The 18,239-nt window shown below is 37.2% G+C and overlaps 1 protein-coding gene across 3 annotated transcripts in view; it reads right to left on the bottom strand.

Moving 5' to 3' along the window:
• Positions 1-4,389: 4,389 nt before the first annotated feature.
• Positions 4,390-18,239, bottom strand: part of Frs2 (fibroblast growth factor receptor substrate 2) — a 45,336-nt gene continuing 31,486 nt past the window's right edge. For all 3 annotated transcript variants that reach the window (XM_033763772.1, XM_033763773.1, XM_019210650.2), the window contains 5 exons: positions 15,369-15,460; positions 13,226-13,412; positions 11,874-12,032; positions 11,374-11,537; positions 4,390-9,938 (listed from right to left, as the gene is read on the bottom strand). In XM_033763772.1, the coding sequence (XP_033619663.1) occupies positions 8,988-9,938; positions 11,374-11,537; positions 11,874-12,032; positions 13,226-13,412; positions 15,369-15,460 (1,553 nt within the window). In that variant the 3' untranslated portion in view covers positions 4,390-8,987. The remainder of the gene's footprint in view (positions 9,939-11,373; positions 11,538-11,873; positions 12,033-13,225; positions 13,413-15,368; positions 15,461-18,239) is intronic.

The following is an 18,239-nucleotide window of genomic DNA, read 5'->3' as shown; positions in this document are numbered from 1 at the left end:
CACAAAGGGGAGGGGCCCATCCCGCGCGCCACTCCAGCCCGCCCTCGTACTATTTTTGAGTAACGCCCCATGAACCGGAAATGCAACCCCTTTCACGGAGGGGGCAGGACCTCGGCTCACGCTCCTCCCCCGCGGTGTAAACCGCTAGTCTAGAAAGGAGGGGGCCCTGGTATTTAGAGTACAATCGTCTCCTTCCAGCAAAGAGGCTTCGCAGCGGGGGTTGCCACAGCAACGGGATTCCCACTGCAATGTTTTTAAAAAATGTAATCTTTCTTGTCAAGCGCCGGGTCCTGAGTTCGATCCCCGGTACAAAAAAAAAAAAAAAAAAAAAACAAAAAAAATAAAATTGTAATCTTTAAAATTTTGTATTATAAAGTCGTGTTAAAAAAAAAACTAGTTTCTTCTCAGCTGCAACGGCTTAAATTCTTTGAGTTATTTTGATTTGTTTTATTTTTTATTACCAGCATATTCCTAAATAATATTTTGTTGCTATTTTAATTTTAAACATTATTTATTACCAGAGAAGACTTGCTTTCCTTTTAACGAATTTTAAAACATTACTTCTAGTTGGACACTAATTGTTCAGGACAAGGCCTTGTGAACACTCGAGGAGACATCTTTGCCCTATTTACCCATTTCAGAAGGCTTTGCAGTTCACTCTTTTTTGTTTTCCTCCAATGACAGAAGTAACTAGAGATCAAGATGCATCCCAGATACTTAAGTTTATTAAAAACAGTCTATTTTTCCTAAATTGACCTCTTAAAAGATGTCTAAAGCAAAACGTTGTGGTTGAAGGAAAAAAAAACAAAAACAAAAAACAGACCTTGTGATGGCACAGGCTCAAAATCACAGCACTCAGGAGGCTGAAGCAGAAGAAGCACAGAGAGATAGAGGCCAGCCTGGGCTACATAAGGAGATCTCTCAAAACACAAAAATAAATAATAAATAAATCTGTTGGTTTTCTATCATCTACTGATACCAAGTTTTCTTCCTTTGACTAACTGATCACTTAGCAAGCTCCTGGATGAGTGATCATGGCTAACACAGAGGTATTTTCAATTCTTAATTATGTCTAATTTGAGACATACTCTCAAGTGGGTTTACACCACGGATTAGCAAGCTATGCAGAGTCAGATTCAGCCTGTCAACTGTTTTTTTAGATACGTATTGGCTTTTGTTGATTCTTTGTGTTTACAAGTAATTTCTGGATCCAGTGGTTCTCAAGTGGGACGGCATTGACCCACTTGGTGGGTGGGAGTGAAATTTTCAGAAATATGTGGGGCCCTTTTATTTATATTTTTGTTTTGAATTTTGAGATAAAGTCTTGCTATGTACTTCACACTGGCCTTGAATTCACTATCTAGGCGGGGGATGAGTTCACTATGTAGGCTCTCCATGCCTGCCTGACAAGCACAAGGTCCTTTGATCTCCGGCACCAGGAAAAAAAATTGAAAAACAAAAGAATCCACTTAGGTATCCCAGATGGGCCTCTAACTCACAGCTATCTTCCTGCCTCAGCCTGCCACGTGCTGTAATTACATATCACCATGCCTGATTGCGGCTCTTTTATGTTATAAAAATGATTGCGTGATTTATTGATTTATTTATTTTTAATAGTTTTATTTTATTCCCATAGTTTAGCAAACCTGCCTATGATGTAATAAGCTTAAATCTTCAATCTGTCTTCTAGGTATGCAGAGAGGCTTTACTTAAAAACCAGTATTTTAGGTATGCTAATAAGGTATAGGTTGAGGATAAACTATTTTATTGATAGAACTCTGAGTTATTAAACCTTTCAGGAGAAAAATCCTATCACTGAAAGCGACTGCATGAAATAGCTGAGTCACCAGTGATGGAAGCCAGTGATAGATGCTTTTGCAGTTTGCATCTGACCGTTGCATTCATGCCATTCCATGCTGAAGTTGAGAGCATACAACCTACTCATTTTCCAATGTACTTTGAATAAAATCTTGAGTACAACTATCTCTGCTTTTCTTATAAATTACTTTCAATTTATAAGAGACCTGGAGAAGATTATGGGGCTGTGGGTTTTCTTGGAGAAGCTTGCCATGGCTGGTTTTCCTGATGTGAACTTGGCTGTTCTTGTCGTTGGACGAGCTCACTGTCACTGGGAATGGCTGCTGTTATCAGGGAAGCCCTGATCTTCGCTTTGAGTATAACAGGTGTTTGCTGACTCTGTCCTTGGAATACTGTTAATTATACAAACCTGCTGACACTGCCCAGGTGGCTTCTCAGCTTCAGATTTAGGCATCACTTGTGCAATCCTCCAGGATTTCTAGGCAAGAACTTTGAACAACTGTGGACTGTTTTTTAAAAATTATAACCTATGGGCCAGAGACTAGCTCAGTGGTACCGAACATGCCTTGCACAGACAAGGTCTTGAATTCCACTTTGTGCTTGAGAGGCAGGCACAGTGCCACTGAGCTAAATGCCGGCCCTTCCTCCCCATAAACCTGGACAGGGTCTATAATTCAATAAAATGAAGAATTGCCATTGTGCCAGTTCTGAGGTTAGACTTCAAGAAAGCCCAGCAGGAGAGTGCAGGGGTGTAGCTCACTAGTAGAGCAGGTAGAGCCTTGCCTGCCTGAGTCCCTGGGTTCAATCCTGAACATTACAGAAATAAAACCAAAAACAAACAAAAGCCTAGCAACTTCTATTTTTGAGCTCTTGGACACCCTCAGCTGCCATGTTAAGAAAAAAAGACCCAAGAACTACCTGGAAGAAAACCCAGGAACCCAACTAGAACTAGCACTTCCGCCAGCCCATTTGACCTTCCTTCCAGCTGAAGCTCTAGTGACTTTGGTGAAGAACTCTTCCAAACATCAGATGTCACAGAGACAAGCCATCTCTGCTGCCCTCTGCCCATCCTTATCTGTAGTAACCTGGAAAATTCTTAGCATGACTGCAGCCTTAAACTGCCACGTTTCAGTGTGGTTTATTGAGTTATAGTAAATAAACATTCATTTGGACTGGGGATTTAGCTCAGTGGTTCCTCCACCTGCTTGCAAGCTCCCAAATTCGATCCCTGGTACCTCCCCCCAAAAAATAAATTTAAAGAAATATACAAAAAGCAATGCTGTTAGATAGGCATTTCTCAAGTCTTAGCTCCATTTCTAAAAAAGCCTCCTAGCCAGTCTTCCTGTTTTATTGAAATGTCATTCAGGGGCCGGGGATTTAGCTCAGTGGTTCTGGAGCCTTGCCAAGTGCAAGGACCCGAGTTCAATCTCCAGTAACCCCCCCCCCAAAAGTCATTCAGGGGCCAGGATTTAGCTCAGTGGTTCCACTGCCTGCCTCACAAGCACCAAGGGCCCGAGTTTGATCCCCAATACCAAAAAAAAAAAAAATTATGCCTTTTAATGTATCTTTCATATTGACGCCCGTTAATTTTTTTAAAATGTTTAAAATTCTCACCTTTCAATTTTAAAAAGAAACAAAAACTCCTTGGCATTCTGCATCTATTTTGTTTCTTTTGTGTCTCACCCTGTCCCTGAACCATAGCTGCAGTCAGAAGGGATCTCCTGCCACCATGACATTGTTCCGTGCCTCTGTGCCTTTTCACGTGCCATTCCTTCTCCCTAAGACATCCTCTTCTCTTGTAACCTATAAAATTTCTCATACAAACACCTCAGGAATTACCTTCTCCAAGCTCTGCTTGAATATTTCACGGTGCATTAAGTGTGTATCCTTTTTATGTACCTTTATCACACTACTAAGAACTGGAATGACAATTATCACAGTTACCTAAAGGCATATGCTATAGCTAGTACCATTCTAGGTATCAGACTGAAGATACTCTATAATATACAATTTATGTCTTAGGTCTTAATTCTCTTGGAGACAGTAACAGCACTGACCCCATTAGAAGGGCTGGTCTAACTACAAATTCTTTTGAGGACAAGGACTGCTACCTTCATGACTTGTGCAGGGCCTTGTTCACAAAAGAATCACTATTGTCCTCAAAACCTTCAAAGGAAAAATACATAATAATCCAAAGAAGTTTCACATTCTGAGGACAAATGTGCTGGTTTTCCAAAGTGCAACCTGCCACCACAGTAAAACCAATTCAAGGGATTCTCTGGTGGTGTCTGGTACACAGCGAGCACCCAATCATTTGTGGACTTCTCTGTTCTCCTCATTACTTATATCACCTCCATTGGGGTTGCTTTGTAACCTCACCCTGGAATCTGAAGAGCTCAGAACCACTAATTTGAATCATCACACACATAAAATCAAAGCAAAGTCCGTCAAATAAACACATTATCTTTAACATAGCATATGTACACTTTGAAAATGGAAGCAATAATAAAGCTTACAAAAGTTTCAAGTAATGCATGACATATAAATAGAGTAGAACTTTAAATGTGTCCAATGAAACTTTTATTGGGGTTTTATTGCAATCTACTTTTGGCAAAAAAGGGAAAATGACCATAAGAACTCTGATCAGATTTTATTCAACAAAGCAGTTTTTCATGAATGCTTAAGGTCAGTGTATAGTCAGTTCAGCTTCCAGTATTAACTTGAGTACCTCATCATGAATATTTATGCCAGAATAACAACAGTAAGGCATCGCAAGATGCTACATCATTTAAGATTAAGCTGTATTTTCCATATTACAATTTTTAGGACAGTAAAGTATACTAATATACTCTACAATAAATATTTTTAAAATGTGTTGCTTAGCCCTTATTAAACGAATTCAATTACTAATTAGCTTATTCTTCACTCCAGTTAAGATTTTACTGTATTTCAAGAACTGTGAGTTTCCAAAGATAAAAAAATTAGTTATTTGTTATGACAAAAAGCTTAAAAGCACATTCACATTTGTCCTTAAAAGCATGTTTACATCATTTAAAATTTCTCATGCCTGATGATATGGCTCATATGGCAAAAAGAATTATATGCAAAGGACAATTAGAGGGTAATCCTCCCTTCCCCACTTCCTCCAAAAAGCCACACTTGGCCTGAATGTCAAAGTTAAATTTTATTGCCATGCTACAAAATGTATGAAGTTGGCACTAATACGGAGAGATAGAGAACAAACAGTGGGAAGGGATAGAGGGTAAATGATGATGTTACACATACAAGGTTTTTTTTAATTAACAGTGGTTAGGTTTTGCCAATATTAAAAATGCAAACCAAAATGTAAAATGCTGATATGAAACAGCATTAAAATACAATTTATGCATAGTACAGTATCACTTATGTCTTTTATTAGAGAAATAGGAATGTTTATAAAAGAAATTAGCCATAGGGGAGTAAAACTCATATTTCATATACAATTTGGCAATGGTAGTCCCACTGTTAAGACAATTTTATAAAAGAAAAAATTAAAAATCTAATAAACTACCTTTATACAAAGTTGCTATATTTATGCCTTTATGTAGGAAAAAAACACATTTATAACACAAATTAGGACATACAATAATCTTACAGTATTATACAATGTAATGAAAATAAAAACATAACAGTTTGTCCTTTATAAAATGTGTATTTTGCATTTACTAATGCAAATGTGGCACACTGGTGACTACTGTACTATTACCATCAGTATATTTCCATGCTATAACTGTCCAATTGTCTCAGAATTGTAACTGTAATGATGCTACAAAAAGAATTGTGTTATATCCCAAAAAAACGAGGAAGTAGGGATGGGGAATTGAGATGTAAAGAACAAGAAAAACACAGGATGCTGGTTTGGGCAGAATATATTGTGTAAAGTCATAAAATCTTGTTAACTTTTCAAGCCAAAAACATTTTCTATACATTCTGTAATTTCGTACCATTGCTTTTATTCAAATTTGGCAAACATCAAGGAAAAGGTAATTAGTACCATATACCTCATATTATCAGAAATATGAATGGCATGCCAATATATCAGTTACTTCTGATGGTAGGTCTATTTCAAGAATATATATATGTATACACACATACTACACATCACACAGAACACTTGGGCATTATGGGTTAGGAACACCACTGGGGATTTGGGAAATATTTTTTAGCTAGCTAAAACTTTTCCCTTGAGGCAAGTACAGGGTGGCACATTGTTGGGAAATTATGAAAACATAAGGCCCCTGTCCCATTTTTAATAGAACATTATTGAGGTACATTTTTATATGCTGTGCCACAGATGGGGGGAGGATAAACACCAGTTTGACTTATTTTTACAACACTGAACTGAAGGTCAACATTAATATTTATAAAAACAAAGATTGCTTGGCAAATTTTCTTAAGTCCTAAATGTGATCTATTGTGGATATACTGGGAATGAAAAGCTTTTTTACTGAGTCTTCAAGAGTAAAGTGCATATCTCATCACTCCACAGCAGCAGTAAATAAAAGGAACTATTTGCCAATCTTCTGGAGGGAGGGAAGGCACCATATTTTCATTTTTTTAAAAAGATGAAACTGGGAAATGAAACACACTAAGAAAAACACAGGTAATACCCATATCAGCTTCAAACCCTGATCTGGATACATGGCTGTTATGATCTATATGGATGAAGAGGCTTCTATAGGGGTGGGGCACATAATGGGATCACGTGGTCTATCAACAAAAACGGGTACCTAAAATTAGGTTCATCTCAGAAAATCTGAGACATATTGGCCATAATTATATGCCAATACAATATCTCATTCTAAAATGTACCTAGCAATAGGTACACTCTTCCAAGACAGCTTAATGCCCATTACAAGACTACTGCAAAGGGCAAGTAGTATTCTAAATTATTTTTTTAAAATAGGAATAGAGATGACACCCAGAAAACTAGAATAAACACCAGTTGAATATCTCTTCCTAATATTCTTATAGTACCCTAAAATCAAATTCTTAGCAGACAAATTGGTCCCATTTTCATTCTTAAAGCACACAGTATTTAAAGCATAAAACTTAATGATTATATTAGAATTACCTAAAAAATATAAAAACTAATTAGAATCTGGAAGTAAAAAGGAGGGGAAAAAAGAATAAAATATCCAACCTCCAAAATGAATAAATGTATCAGCCCTTTCATTTGGAGATTAGTGTTCTGCTGTGACTGCTTGTTTCAATGAAAATCACTGCATCACAATTCCTATTCCACATTACAATAATCACTACATAAATTTGGCACAATTAGCAAACTATTTAAAAGAAAAGAGAACAGTGAGCAGTTTAGTAAGCACCAAGTTCACAGGGTGGGGAAAAGGAAAAGCAGAAAATTTTGCTATGCTAATAAACCAATGGCACTGAAAATGATAAAGACACCTGTAATTAGTTTTTTAATGGTCCCACTCTATTGCTCTGCTAATGCATTCATTGTCCTATAAATAGGTTATTTACTGACTAACCTAGATGTTGTAAGACCGAAACTTTTCCATGCTAAATTAGACTTAGAAACATTTGACAGATCCAGATCATAACTTCCAACTTCCTTATATTTAGAGAAACAGCACTATTTTACAAAGTTACTTCACCTTCTTTTCACTCTTCTTGTATTCTCTACTGTTTGGGAATTTGGAATATTCTTGATTTTCTGAAAGTTTTGATATCTGGACTCATCAATTTATAGAAACTTCAGTTCACTTTAAATCCTAAATTATGACACAATCTCATTACTACAAGACTTCCACTGTACCTGCTATGCTGGCAACAATATTAACATACCACTGAAATTAAGGGATAATCAGAGATCCAGCTACAAGTGAAAGGACAGCAGAGCTGAGGAATACTAGAGTGGAGCGAGTACAACTGTAGCCATGTAGCTGAAGAAAATCCCTGCTAAAGTGCTGGGGAGAGTGCCCACAGAGAATATGCAGTATCTCTGGAGAACTCTGCATGTTAAAAGGACCTTCCTTTTTTTTCCCTCAACTGCTAAAGAGATCATCTATGGACACAAGTGAAATTTAAAATCAAAAGAATGCTTTTATCAACTTGAAAAGTAAACAGCATATAAATAAATACTGGACAAGGGCAACCCTGTTACAGAATAACAGCAAGTTCCAAATGAACTTTCAAAACCATAATTTGACAAAAATGCAAAACTAACAGTGAACACATAATCCAATTTCAAAACTATATACAAACTCAAACATTTTAAATTGAAAAAGATATTAAGCAACACAGTAAGTTATCCCAAACACCAAAATAAAAACCAAAGGTAAATGGGAACCTAACAGCAAAGATGCCTCCAGAAAACAATGCCTCATCAATAATCTATAGGATAGAAACTTCAAGAGATCTTGGTTCAGATTTTCAAATGTTTCTTGGTAAAGTGACCTGAGACTGATTCTTAAGCCTAGTGTAATTCAGAGTGAGACATCTGGACATGTCCTTCAAACGACATCATGAGATGAGTAAACAGAAAATCTTGTCTCCTGCCTACCTTTCAACACAACAGCAAACTATATTCACGACATAGGATTCTTTCTAGTAACACTGAAGGCAAAAGAGCTGACTGGTATACAATGAGGTGTGGTACTTTCATTTCCTTTAGACATTTTGGCTCAAATCAAAAGCCTTTACTCAATGAAATAAAGGATTCTTCGTGTTACATGCCAGAGGCCACATTCTGTGAACACTGATCTACAAATTTACTTTCAAAGCCTAGAGTTACCTGTTAGCAATGCACATTACCAAGAGGCTTTGTAAGAAGTTTTAAATGCCAACCATGACTTAGAAATGAAAGATATGCATAAATCCAAAATATTGAATAAAAATCAACCAGCATCATTCACTTCAACTCTCATTTTAAATAGGCACTGTGAAAATGGGAATGCTGCTGTACAACAATGAATAGTATATAACGAAATTAGTGTTAAGGAGTACCTGCTCTACAGTAATTCCCTTTAGTTAAAGATGCACATGAAATAGTCAGAAAAAAATTTATCAGTCTATAAAAGGAGTTAGTGTAGAAATGAAAATGAAGCATTTGCATCTTCATTTTTAAAAACTTCACAAAGGTGCAAACAACATAATATTTTCCAGGTTCACATGGGCAGATCAGTACTATTATGTCTAGTTTTCCTAGATGTACCATCATCTCGTGGCAGTGCTTTCTGCAAATTTGACATAGCAGCAGTTCTCTCGATGTCTATTACAGCATACAGCTCTGTGCGCCTTGTAGGGGTTTGTGGCAGGGGAGTGGTAGGCGTCTTTGGAGTCTGAGGATTGTCAGAGTCACTGCCACCTTCCAAGTCAACCTGTATATAATTGAGTTGCCTGTGTTCTAAACTCGGGCGTCTGATATCAAAGTTAAAGACTGTTGGTGTACAGTCCCGACGCCTCGAATATTCTATTTTGTGAGCACTTGCTGGCACTGTTACATTCTCTGTATTTACATAGTTGTGCATTGGATCTAGATTATTATGGTAGCCATTTAGAGATGGAGTCTTTGGTCCTAAATTGTCATCTTCATCCCTACTTAGCTTGCGGGCTTCCCAAACAGGAGGCAAAGATGGTAAATTTTCATAGTTTAATAATGCAGTTCTTCTCTGAGCTGAGTTGTTGATATTCTGGGTATCTGAGGTACTAGTGGATGTCAGTCGACCTCTCCTGATCCCTGAGGCACTAGGGATAGACAGCCCATTTATATTTTCATATACCAGCTTGTTAACTGGAGGCGCATCTCTGCGTTCATCACTGTCATAGCCAGTGTCCCATTCTGTGTTATTTGCACCACTTCCACTAACTTGGTCTCTTCCAAGTTGCTCCAGTTTCTCTTTTTCCATTAACTGCTTCTGAACAGGAGTTGGTCCTAAAACAAATTTGACTCCTTCGGGTTCAAGAAGAATCTGAGGGTCTCTGTCTTCAACACTACTGGGTTCTTCTTTTGGTGTGTTGCTCTCAGCATTTGAAACCCTTGCCTCCAATAGGACATGCGCACCTGCATGGTTTTTCCGCTCTTCTTGTACTCCTGTAGTGTTGACATAGGTATGTATCTAAAATGAAAGAGAATTAAATAAATAACATTTGAAAAACAAAATGAGACCAAAAAAGACTGATGTCAATTAATTTTATTAACTTCTTCTCCAAATGTAGGCTTACTTAAAAACTTTCATACTTTAATAAAAAAGTGGAGAAAAGGGAATATAAAAATGACTTCATAAGAGTAACTACTTTAAAATAACATGCAGCATTTGATGGTGAAACATAGAATATATGATTAAAAATCAGGAATACAATAGAAATTATTTTGCTATTGTTCTATAAATTCATGATGCTTTAGAATAGTATATAAGAAATAATATCATGTACAATAGTGGAAGCCTATATATAATCTGTAGGTTATTATAATGGTAATCGACCATTAAGTCATATCTTTCTTAATCTACAGATGCACCTCTCCTGTGAACTCATACTACTGTAATGTTGTTTCCCTTCACATATTTGAACATAGGCAAGCAAATATATGGCACTATTCAAATGCCTCAGCTGCTTAGGAGGCAGAGGCAGGAGATCCAAAGTTCAAGGCCAGCTCAGGAAATTTAGCCAGAACTTGTCTCAAAATAAAATAAAAATAAAAAGGGCTGGGGGCGTAACTTAGTGACAGAGAACTTGCCCAGCAATTAAGAGTGCCTGGGCTCAATGCCCAGTGTTACCCTTGAAGTAAGTATTAAAGAAGAAAAGGTAAATTTATTACTATTTACTGATAATCCAATTACATAAAGAAAAAAAACTAATGTAAGTGTTCTGTAAAATGAAGCTGGGAATGGTGGTGCACACATCTAATCCCAGCACCCGAGAAGTTGATGCAGGAGGATTGCTAAAAATTCAATACCAGCCTGAACTGCACAGCAAGACTTTGTCTCAAAAGAATCAAAAGTGTAAAGAAAAGTATTCTGTAAAATGTATACATATAAAACAATAACATCTAGTAAAAAATTATCTTTACTTAGAAAAGCTATATGGTATTTTGGAGAGACAAGATAAAAATGTTTGAAAGACTATACATAAAATTTTAAAGATTCAAAACTGAAAAGGAAAATTGTATAAAATGTAATTAAGAAAACCTTGTTAGTTTAACTAATTACTACATAATGTTCAACCAGATACTTTATTCCACAAGTGAAAACTAGTTCAAGAATACTAAGTCATCAAAACCTTAACAACAAAGTGTACCCTTCTAGTTGTTTATTGATTTCCAAGACTAAAACACAAAAGCAGCATCTCTAGGAACCCACAAACTACTACTATAATGGTGTTTCCTTGTGTATATTTGAGCATATGCCCGTAAATATATACTATTTCCACAACTGCTCACTACAAAGGCAACTTACAGTGAAAAGTTAAAATTCAAACAATAATATCAAGAACACAGTAACACTTTAACTGCAAAATATTTATTAGTGCTGTTACATGGTAGCATAAGCTTACTTGTTCCTCAGCAACAAGCAAAGGATGTGTAGATTCTTCACCAACTGAAGGTAAGCGAGCACTTCCCACGGAAGGATGTCTGCTTGAAGGATGAGATGAAGCATCTCCAAATGAGGGATATCGAGGATATCCATTAGGTAAGCTCTGAGCAACAAACCCTGGAGCTGAGTTTTTGTTTATTGGTTTAAGAAGCCAGGATATGGATAAGGGTAGAGCAGAGAGAATAAAAGTGAATGAGAATCCAATCCGAAGATTAAGAAAGGTGTTTTGGACAAGCCATAAAGAAATTATAGTAAAATAATACCTCCACCCGTATTTTAAATGATATGGAATAATAAATGTTTTCATTTAAAATGCTTACAAGCTAAGAATTGTTTTAAAAACACTGATGATCATTATACTTCATTAAATCAATGGTGATTTCAAGAATGTTATAAATATTCGTAATTTATAGCTTACAAGGTTCTGACATTCAAGGTGTAAGGGGAACTGTTACTTACTTGTAGGTGTTCGAGGTGTTCTGGGAACCTCTAATTCTGTCTGATGATTGTTTCTTTCTACCACTGGCTCTTCCACTACATTTATACTATTGTTTTGCATAATCTCTTGCAACATGTTAAATAATTCTTCTGCACGGGCACACTTAAAGGCAAAGATTCCTACAAATACAAACCAAGAGAGAAAAGTGGCAAGCATACCTTTAAAACAGCTCTAAGAATATGTGTTAAAGAATAAAACTGTCAAGTAAGCACTCCTTGTGCCAATAGTAGGAAAGGTCTTTTAAATAAACTTCTGTTAAGTTAATGATATTCCCTCTTCTAAAACATAAACTCTATTTTCTCATATTAATATGATATGAGAAAATGAAAAAGAATGGAAACAAAGTCTGTAGAAGGGAGGGAGGGAGGGGTTGAAGGAAGGGTAGGAGAATGGGTAAAAAATAAGAACCAAGGTTGAATATGTAAAGGTACAGATTTCCAACGAGTGTCATTAAACTGTATATATTAAATATATCCCAAAAAACACAACAACAACAACAAAAAACTCCAAAGAAAAGTTTACAGAATAATTTTCATTTGTCTAAAGGAGATAGCATAAAACAAAGATTTGCAGACTTTAGTCTGTTTTTAACAGCAGGGGGGTCTCCTCGTCATTAACAAGGCAATCTCTCTCTCTGTCTCTCTCTCTCTCTGTCTCTCTCTCCCTCCCTCCCTGGATGACCCTGAACTCACTATGTACCCCAGGAAGGCCTTGAATTCACTGAGATCCTCCTGCCTCAGCCCCGGGAGTGCTGGGATTAAAGGCATGTGCCACCACACCAGGATTCATTTACCATTTAAAGGGAATCCTTGCTAAAGGTTTTACAACCATCTTGTTTAATTATTACAATGCTATAAGAGGGGCTGGGGCTTTAGCTCAGTGGTTCCTCCACCTGCCTTGCAAGTACAAGGTCCCGAGTTCAATCCCTAGTACCATTACCTTTTTCTAAAGTTTAACGGAGAACATGTAAGATGCCATATTCAAACAGTAAATAGAAAAACAAGACAAAACCAAGCTGTGCTATGATTCTAAAATTTAGTTCTTTCTCCAAGGTAAAGGAGTAAAGACAGTCAATTTAGCAGAACAATCATTTACTGAAAATCCTAAATTTAACACACGTCAAAAATTCTGATATAGAAAATGTGCTTAATAAGTGCTTGATAAATAAATACATTTCTTATTACAGCTTTTAACCTATTTGGGGAATTTTCTTTCAGAAGAAACAATACTAAGTTAAACACTACATAGAGAGAGTAACTGAAAGAATATTTCAAATGTGGTAATATTTGTAGAAAACAAAGGCTTTACTTACCTTGCCCAGTTTGACACCTTCGACCACTTTCAAAAGAGAAGAGGTTTGAGTCATAGCCATAGCGCCGCAGGCAGAGGTAGTGCCATTTTACTGAGTCACGTTTTCGAGTATATAAAATCAGTTCTGTGTCGGTAAGCTCCATTATGCCAGAACCTAACTCATTCCCATCATCATCCACATTAATGACCTAAAAAGGTCACAAACACACAAACACACATTTCACCAACTCATCAGGAAAACCACTGCTGCTGGTTGGGTTAGTCATTTGCTCATTTGTTAGTTCATCAAATAATGTGTGCAGGTCTTATATGTAAGGAATTTACATTCCCACTGGAAAAACAAGATACAAAAAAAAAGTTGATACCACAACACTGTATGATTAATTGACAAATTCAACACAGGCTATAGAAAACAGTTACTGTCGCCTAAGGCCACTGGAGATAACTTCATATGAAAGGAGTAAGAACTTCAGCTGGACCTGGGGTATAAATAAACTCAGATGGAAATCAAATAAGAAGGAAAATCTGTTGGCTCAGGAGATGCAGTCTACTTCATGAAGATATGATGCTAAAATAAAAAACAGAAGGTTCCTTTCAAAGAGACCAAAATAAGACTAGCACAAAGTTCAAATAGCAAATAGTCTTGTACTGCTGAGCTTCAAAAAGGACCCAAGACTGAAAGATAAGATTTATGCAAACATTCCTAGGGCAAAGTGCTTTCCGTGTATTTTTCTCATAGCAACCCTACATTGAAGGTGTCCTTTGTACAAAAAATGGAATTAACATTTGGTGATAATGTAACCTGCTGAAGGTCACAAAGCTATAAAGTAACAGGTGTGACTTACACTAGGTTTGTGCAATCCAGAGGCTAAGACTTATAGGACACTGAGGTCAGGTTGCAAGAGACACTAAACACCTGTGGGAACATTTAGCCTATAGCTAACAGACCACCACAGGAGTTTTAGCAAACAGGTTAATGAACAATAAAATATTAATTTAATGCAAACACAAGATGGATTACAGGATGACTGAAGTAGAAAACAGTTAAGAAAGCATGTAGACATGCATGAAAATAATGACTGAAATGTACTGCTATAGCTTGGATCTTAAGTGTCTTCCAAAGGCTATGTGTTAAAGTTTTAATTCTCAGCCTGTGGCACTACAGAAAGGTGGTAGAATATTTAAGAGGTGGAGCCCAGCGGGAAGTCTTCTGGTCATCAAGGATGTGCCCTTGAAATAGACAGTGGGACCCCACTCCTTTCCTTATCCTCTTTTGCTCCACCATGTATTTCCATTACAATGTTCTATCTTACCACAGTCCCAAAGCAATGAGGTCAATAATTCATGGACCGAAACCTCCAAAACTGAGCTAAAATAAACCTCTTCTCTATTCAAGTTGGTTTATCCCAGGTATCTCTCTGAGTAACAGAAAGCTAATTAACACAGGTGGTGATGAGACTAGAAAGGTACATGAAAAATGACATTTTAAGGAAAATACTGCCAGAACTCCATAATTAACTGGATATAAAGGACCAAACAAAACGTCAGAGGTCCCCTACAAGGATTTGTGTGTTGAAGGCTTGCTCCTTGGCATGGCAATGTTTCTTGTTTTCACCCTATTTATGAGAATCAGTATGGGAAGCTGAGATGGTCCTTAGGCTATTGGGGTGCACCGTCAGAAGGATTAATGTAGTTGTGGGACCCCAATTCACCCACAGTAGGTCTGGTTTCCTGTCTTTCAATGTGATCTACCTTTCGTACATGAACACCCACCACACTGATGGTATCAATCACAGTGATGATACTGGACACGAGGTGACACAGTCGCAGGGGACATTGTCAGAGCCAGTGCTGTGTTGCTTAGACTTTCAGACTCCAAAATTGTAAGCTAAATAAATCACTTTTCTTTATAAGCTCACAAGCTTCCAGAATCTCATTAAAGTAAAAAAAAAAAAAAAATGGACTAATATAATTCCATACTGCCAGTAAGAAAAAGTCATTCATTCAAATAGGAAAAGATGAGAGTGGAAAAAAGGGAAACAGAAGAGCCTGGTGATAAAGTAAAGAGATAAGATATATAAAATGAAGTAAAAGAAGCACATAAAGTAGGCAATGAGCTATATAGCTTAGCTGGTTTTATTTACCTTAAACTTGCTCCGATGGTTATCTGGGACAGTGTCTTTACCTGGACAGCTACAACAGCTACCCATGGCTTCTTCAGAAGACCATGTGAGCACTGTATGTAAAATAATTTATCGAGAAAATTATTAGAAACCATAAAATAAAAAGACTTCAGAAATAATCTACCAAGCATCATGCTTTCATGCAGAAAATTAAGCTCAACAAGGTATATTGGCTGAAGCTAAACATATAGGTAGTGGTCAATTTTACTGAATAACAAAAAATGATAAATTTTGTGAGGCAAACATCACAGAAATCTCAAATTTCCAGGTCTGCCTATTCTAAAATTATCCTAAAATACAATTTAGTCTTATATATAATACTAGGTAATTTATAGCTATTAATAATTAATCATGAAATTAATTCTTTATGGCTTATCAAGAGTTTCATGTCCTTCTTTAATAAAGACATTGCCAAAAAGAAGCTAGACTTCTAGCTTGACAGGTTTTCTTTCTTCTTTCTTTTTTCTGTACTCGGGATCAAACCCAGGGCCTTGCACTAAGCTGCATTCTTACCCCCTGTTATGTTTTACTTTTTATTTGGAGACAGGATCTCACTAAGTTGCTAAATTGCCCAGGCTGGGCAGAAGCTCGCAATCCTGTCTCAGTCCCTTGAGTGCTGTGATTACAGCACCATCACACCTGGTGGCTACTTCAATTCTTGTTACTCATTAGAACCTTTTATATACCTCAAGAGTTCGATAAAACACAACATCAAGTTTGAATAGGACATGAGAAAGAGAGACTAGAGCTGGGGATGCATCTCAGTGGCACTGTGTCTCCTTAGCAAGTCCAAGATCCGGAGTTTGATATCTGGTACCCCCCCCCACCGAAAGAAAGACAGAGAGAGAGAGAGAGAGAGAGAGAGAGAGAGAGAGAGAGAGAGAGACTAACATAGAATATAACACACAGAATACCAGTAGAAATGATATAGCATGTCTACTTAATCTTCCTTTCTCACAGGTTAACACTAAAAGGTGGGTGAGAGTTAAGTGCTCAAAAGCATCCCAAATGAACAAAGAAAGGAAAAAATTCAAAGCCTCACTTCTAAACAGGGGAAAGAACCAAAATGAATGTGACAGTATTTGAAAAAGGAGAGCAGGAGGAAACACAGGGGCTATAAAACATTATAAACATATATCCGACTGAAACTCAGACTTCTTCAGTGGTTCTCCACCACTTTCAGGATCAAATTTAGAACTCTTCAGAGTATGGTATAAGGTTCCTCACAATCTGGTCCCTGTCTGTAGGTCCAGTCTAAACTCTCCTTTCCCCCTGCTCAAGCCCTACCCTTAGTCCAGTCAGACACAACAAGCTACAGTTTCCACAGAGTACCTTACTCTCTCACATTTTTCCATGCTACATTCTTTCTGCTTCTTCCTTTTCTCAAGACAACAGAGGGCAGTGCCTCTAGGAAGTCTTCTCCAACACCAACCAACTAGGTGAGTTATAATTTGCATGTAACACCCTAAAACACCCTTGTTTTCCAGGGTCACAGCATCTAGCACATTTAGTACTTGCAGAAATTGCAATAATTGTCTGTTATCTGTGTTCTCCTTCCCAGCAAGGGCAGATCTTATTCATTCTTGCATTTCTAGTGCCTGCTACAATACCTAGCACATAGTAGGTGTTACTACATGCCCTTTGTGAGTTGAATAGAATTACACTAAATAAAGGTGGAGAATGCCTGGTAGAGGCATTAAGAAGATGGAGAAAAGGCCAGGCATGGTAGCAAATGCCTACAATCCCAGGACCTGGGAGGCTAAGGCAGGAAGATCACCACAAGTTCAAGGCCAACCTGGGCTCCATAGTAAATTGAAAGCCAACCTGAACTACATAGTGAGACCTTGTCTAAAAAAAAAAAAAAAAATGGAGAAAGTATATTAGCGTATAAACCAAAAGAAATGCTAAGTGACATGGCAAAGTTAATTATGACTCATGATATTTGTTATTTTTGCTCTAATATGGCACCTGAGTATCAAAGGTGATTAAATAGCTTTCTGTACCTATGAAGAGCAATGAGTCTAAAGGGAGAGACAGAGACATAAACAAATAATGTACTGTGACCATTCTTAGAATATGCGAATACTCATGTGGGCACAGATAAGGGAGCAACTGTTCTTTATGGATTAGGCAGGACAGGAATTTAAAACAGTTTGGGATTGAGCTCGGATTTAAAAGGTGAGCAGAAAGTGTATCAGGCAAAAAATAGAAACAGACACCTAAGACAGATAAAATAATAAAGTACAAGCAAAAGTAAAGGTCATGAAAGGCAACACTGTAAGTGAGGTGTTCAGTACAAGTACAGTACATGGCATGGAGTAATACGGGCAAAGGCCAATCAGAAAGCATTCAGAACAACGAGCTAGGGATATAAGACTGGATCTTCCAAGCAACTTGAAGCCAGCCTGCCTCTAGTGTGCCCACAGTAGAACAGCATAGCCCTATCATGGCCATTATATTCTACTGTAGTATTTATTTGTGCACTGTTCATTTACTTCACTGTGATCTCGCAGAGGACAGGAACCATTTCTTCTTCAGTGAATTCAACATTAATGCTTAACGTAGCACAAGTTCTATAAATGTTTAATTATTTTTAAAGTAATGTTTAAGCCAGGAACGGTGTCACCTATAATCTCAACACTCTGGGAGGGTGCGTGAGACAGTAAGATCTCAAATTTGGGTCCAGCTAGTGACTTATATATACCTTGTCTCAAAATAAAAAATAAAAAGGGCTAAGGAGCCCAGGATTTAGCTTAGTGGTTCTGCCACCTGCCTCACAAGCACAAGGTCCCCAGTTCAATCCCCAGTACAAAAAAAAAAAAAAAAAAAAGA

Source organism: Fukomys damarensis, unplaced genomic scaffold (assembly GCF_012274545.1).
Source record: "Fukomys damarensis isolate Sample0158 unplaced genomic scaffold, DMR_v1.0_HiC HiC_scaffold_15, whole genome shotgun sequence".
Classification (NCBI taxonomy): domain Eukaryota; kingdom Metazoa; phylum Chordata; class Mammalia; order Rodentia; family Bathyergidae; genus Fukomys; species Fukomys damarensis.
The sequence above is the reverse complement of the archived record's forward strand: the minus strand, read 5'-3'. Positions and strand labels throughout refer to the sequence as shown.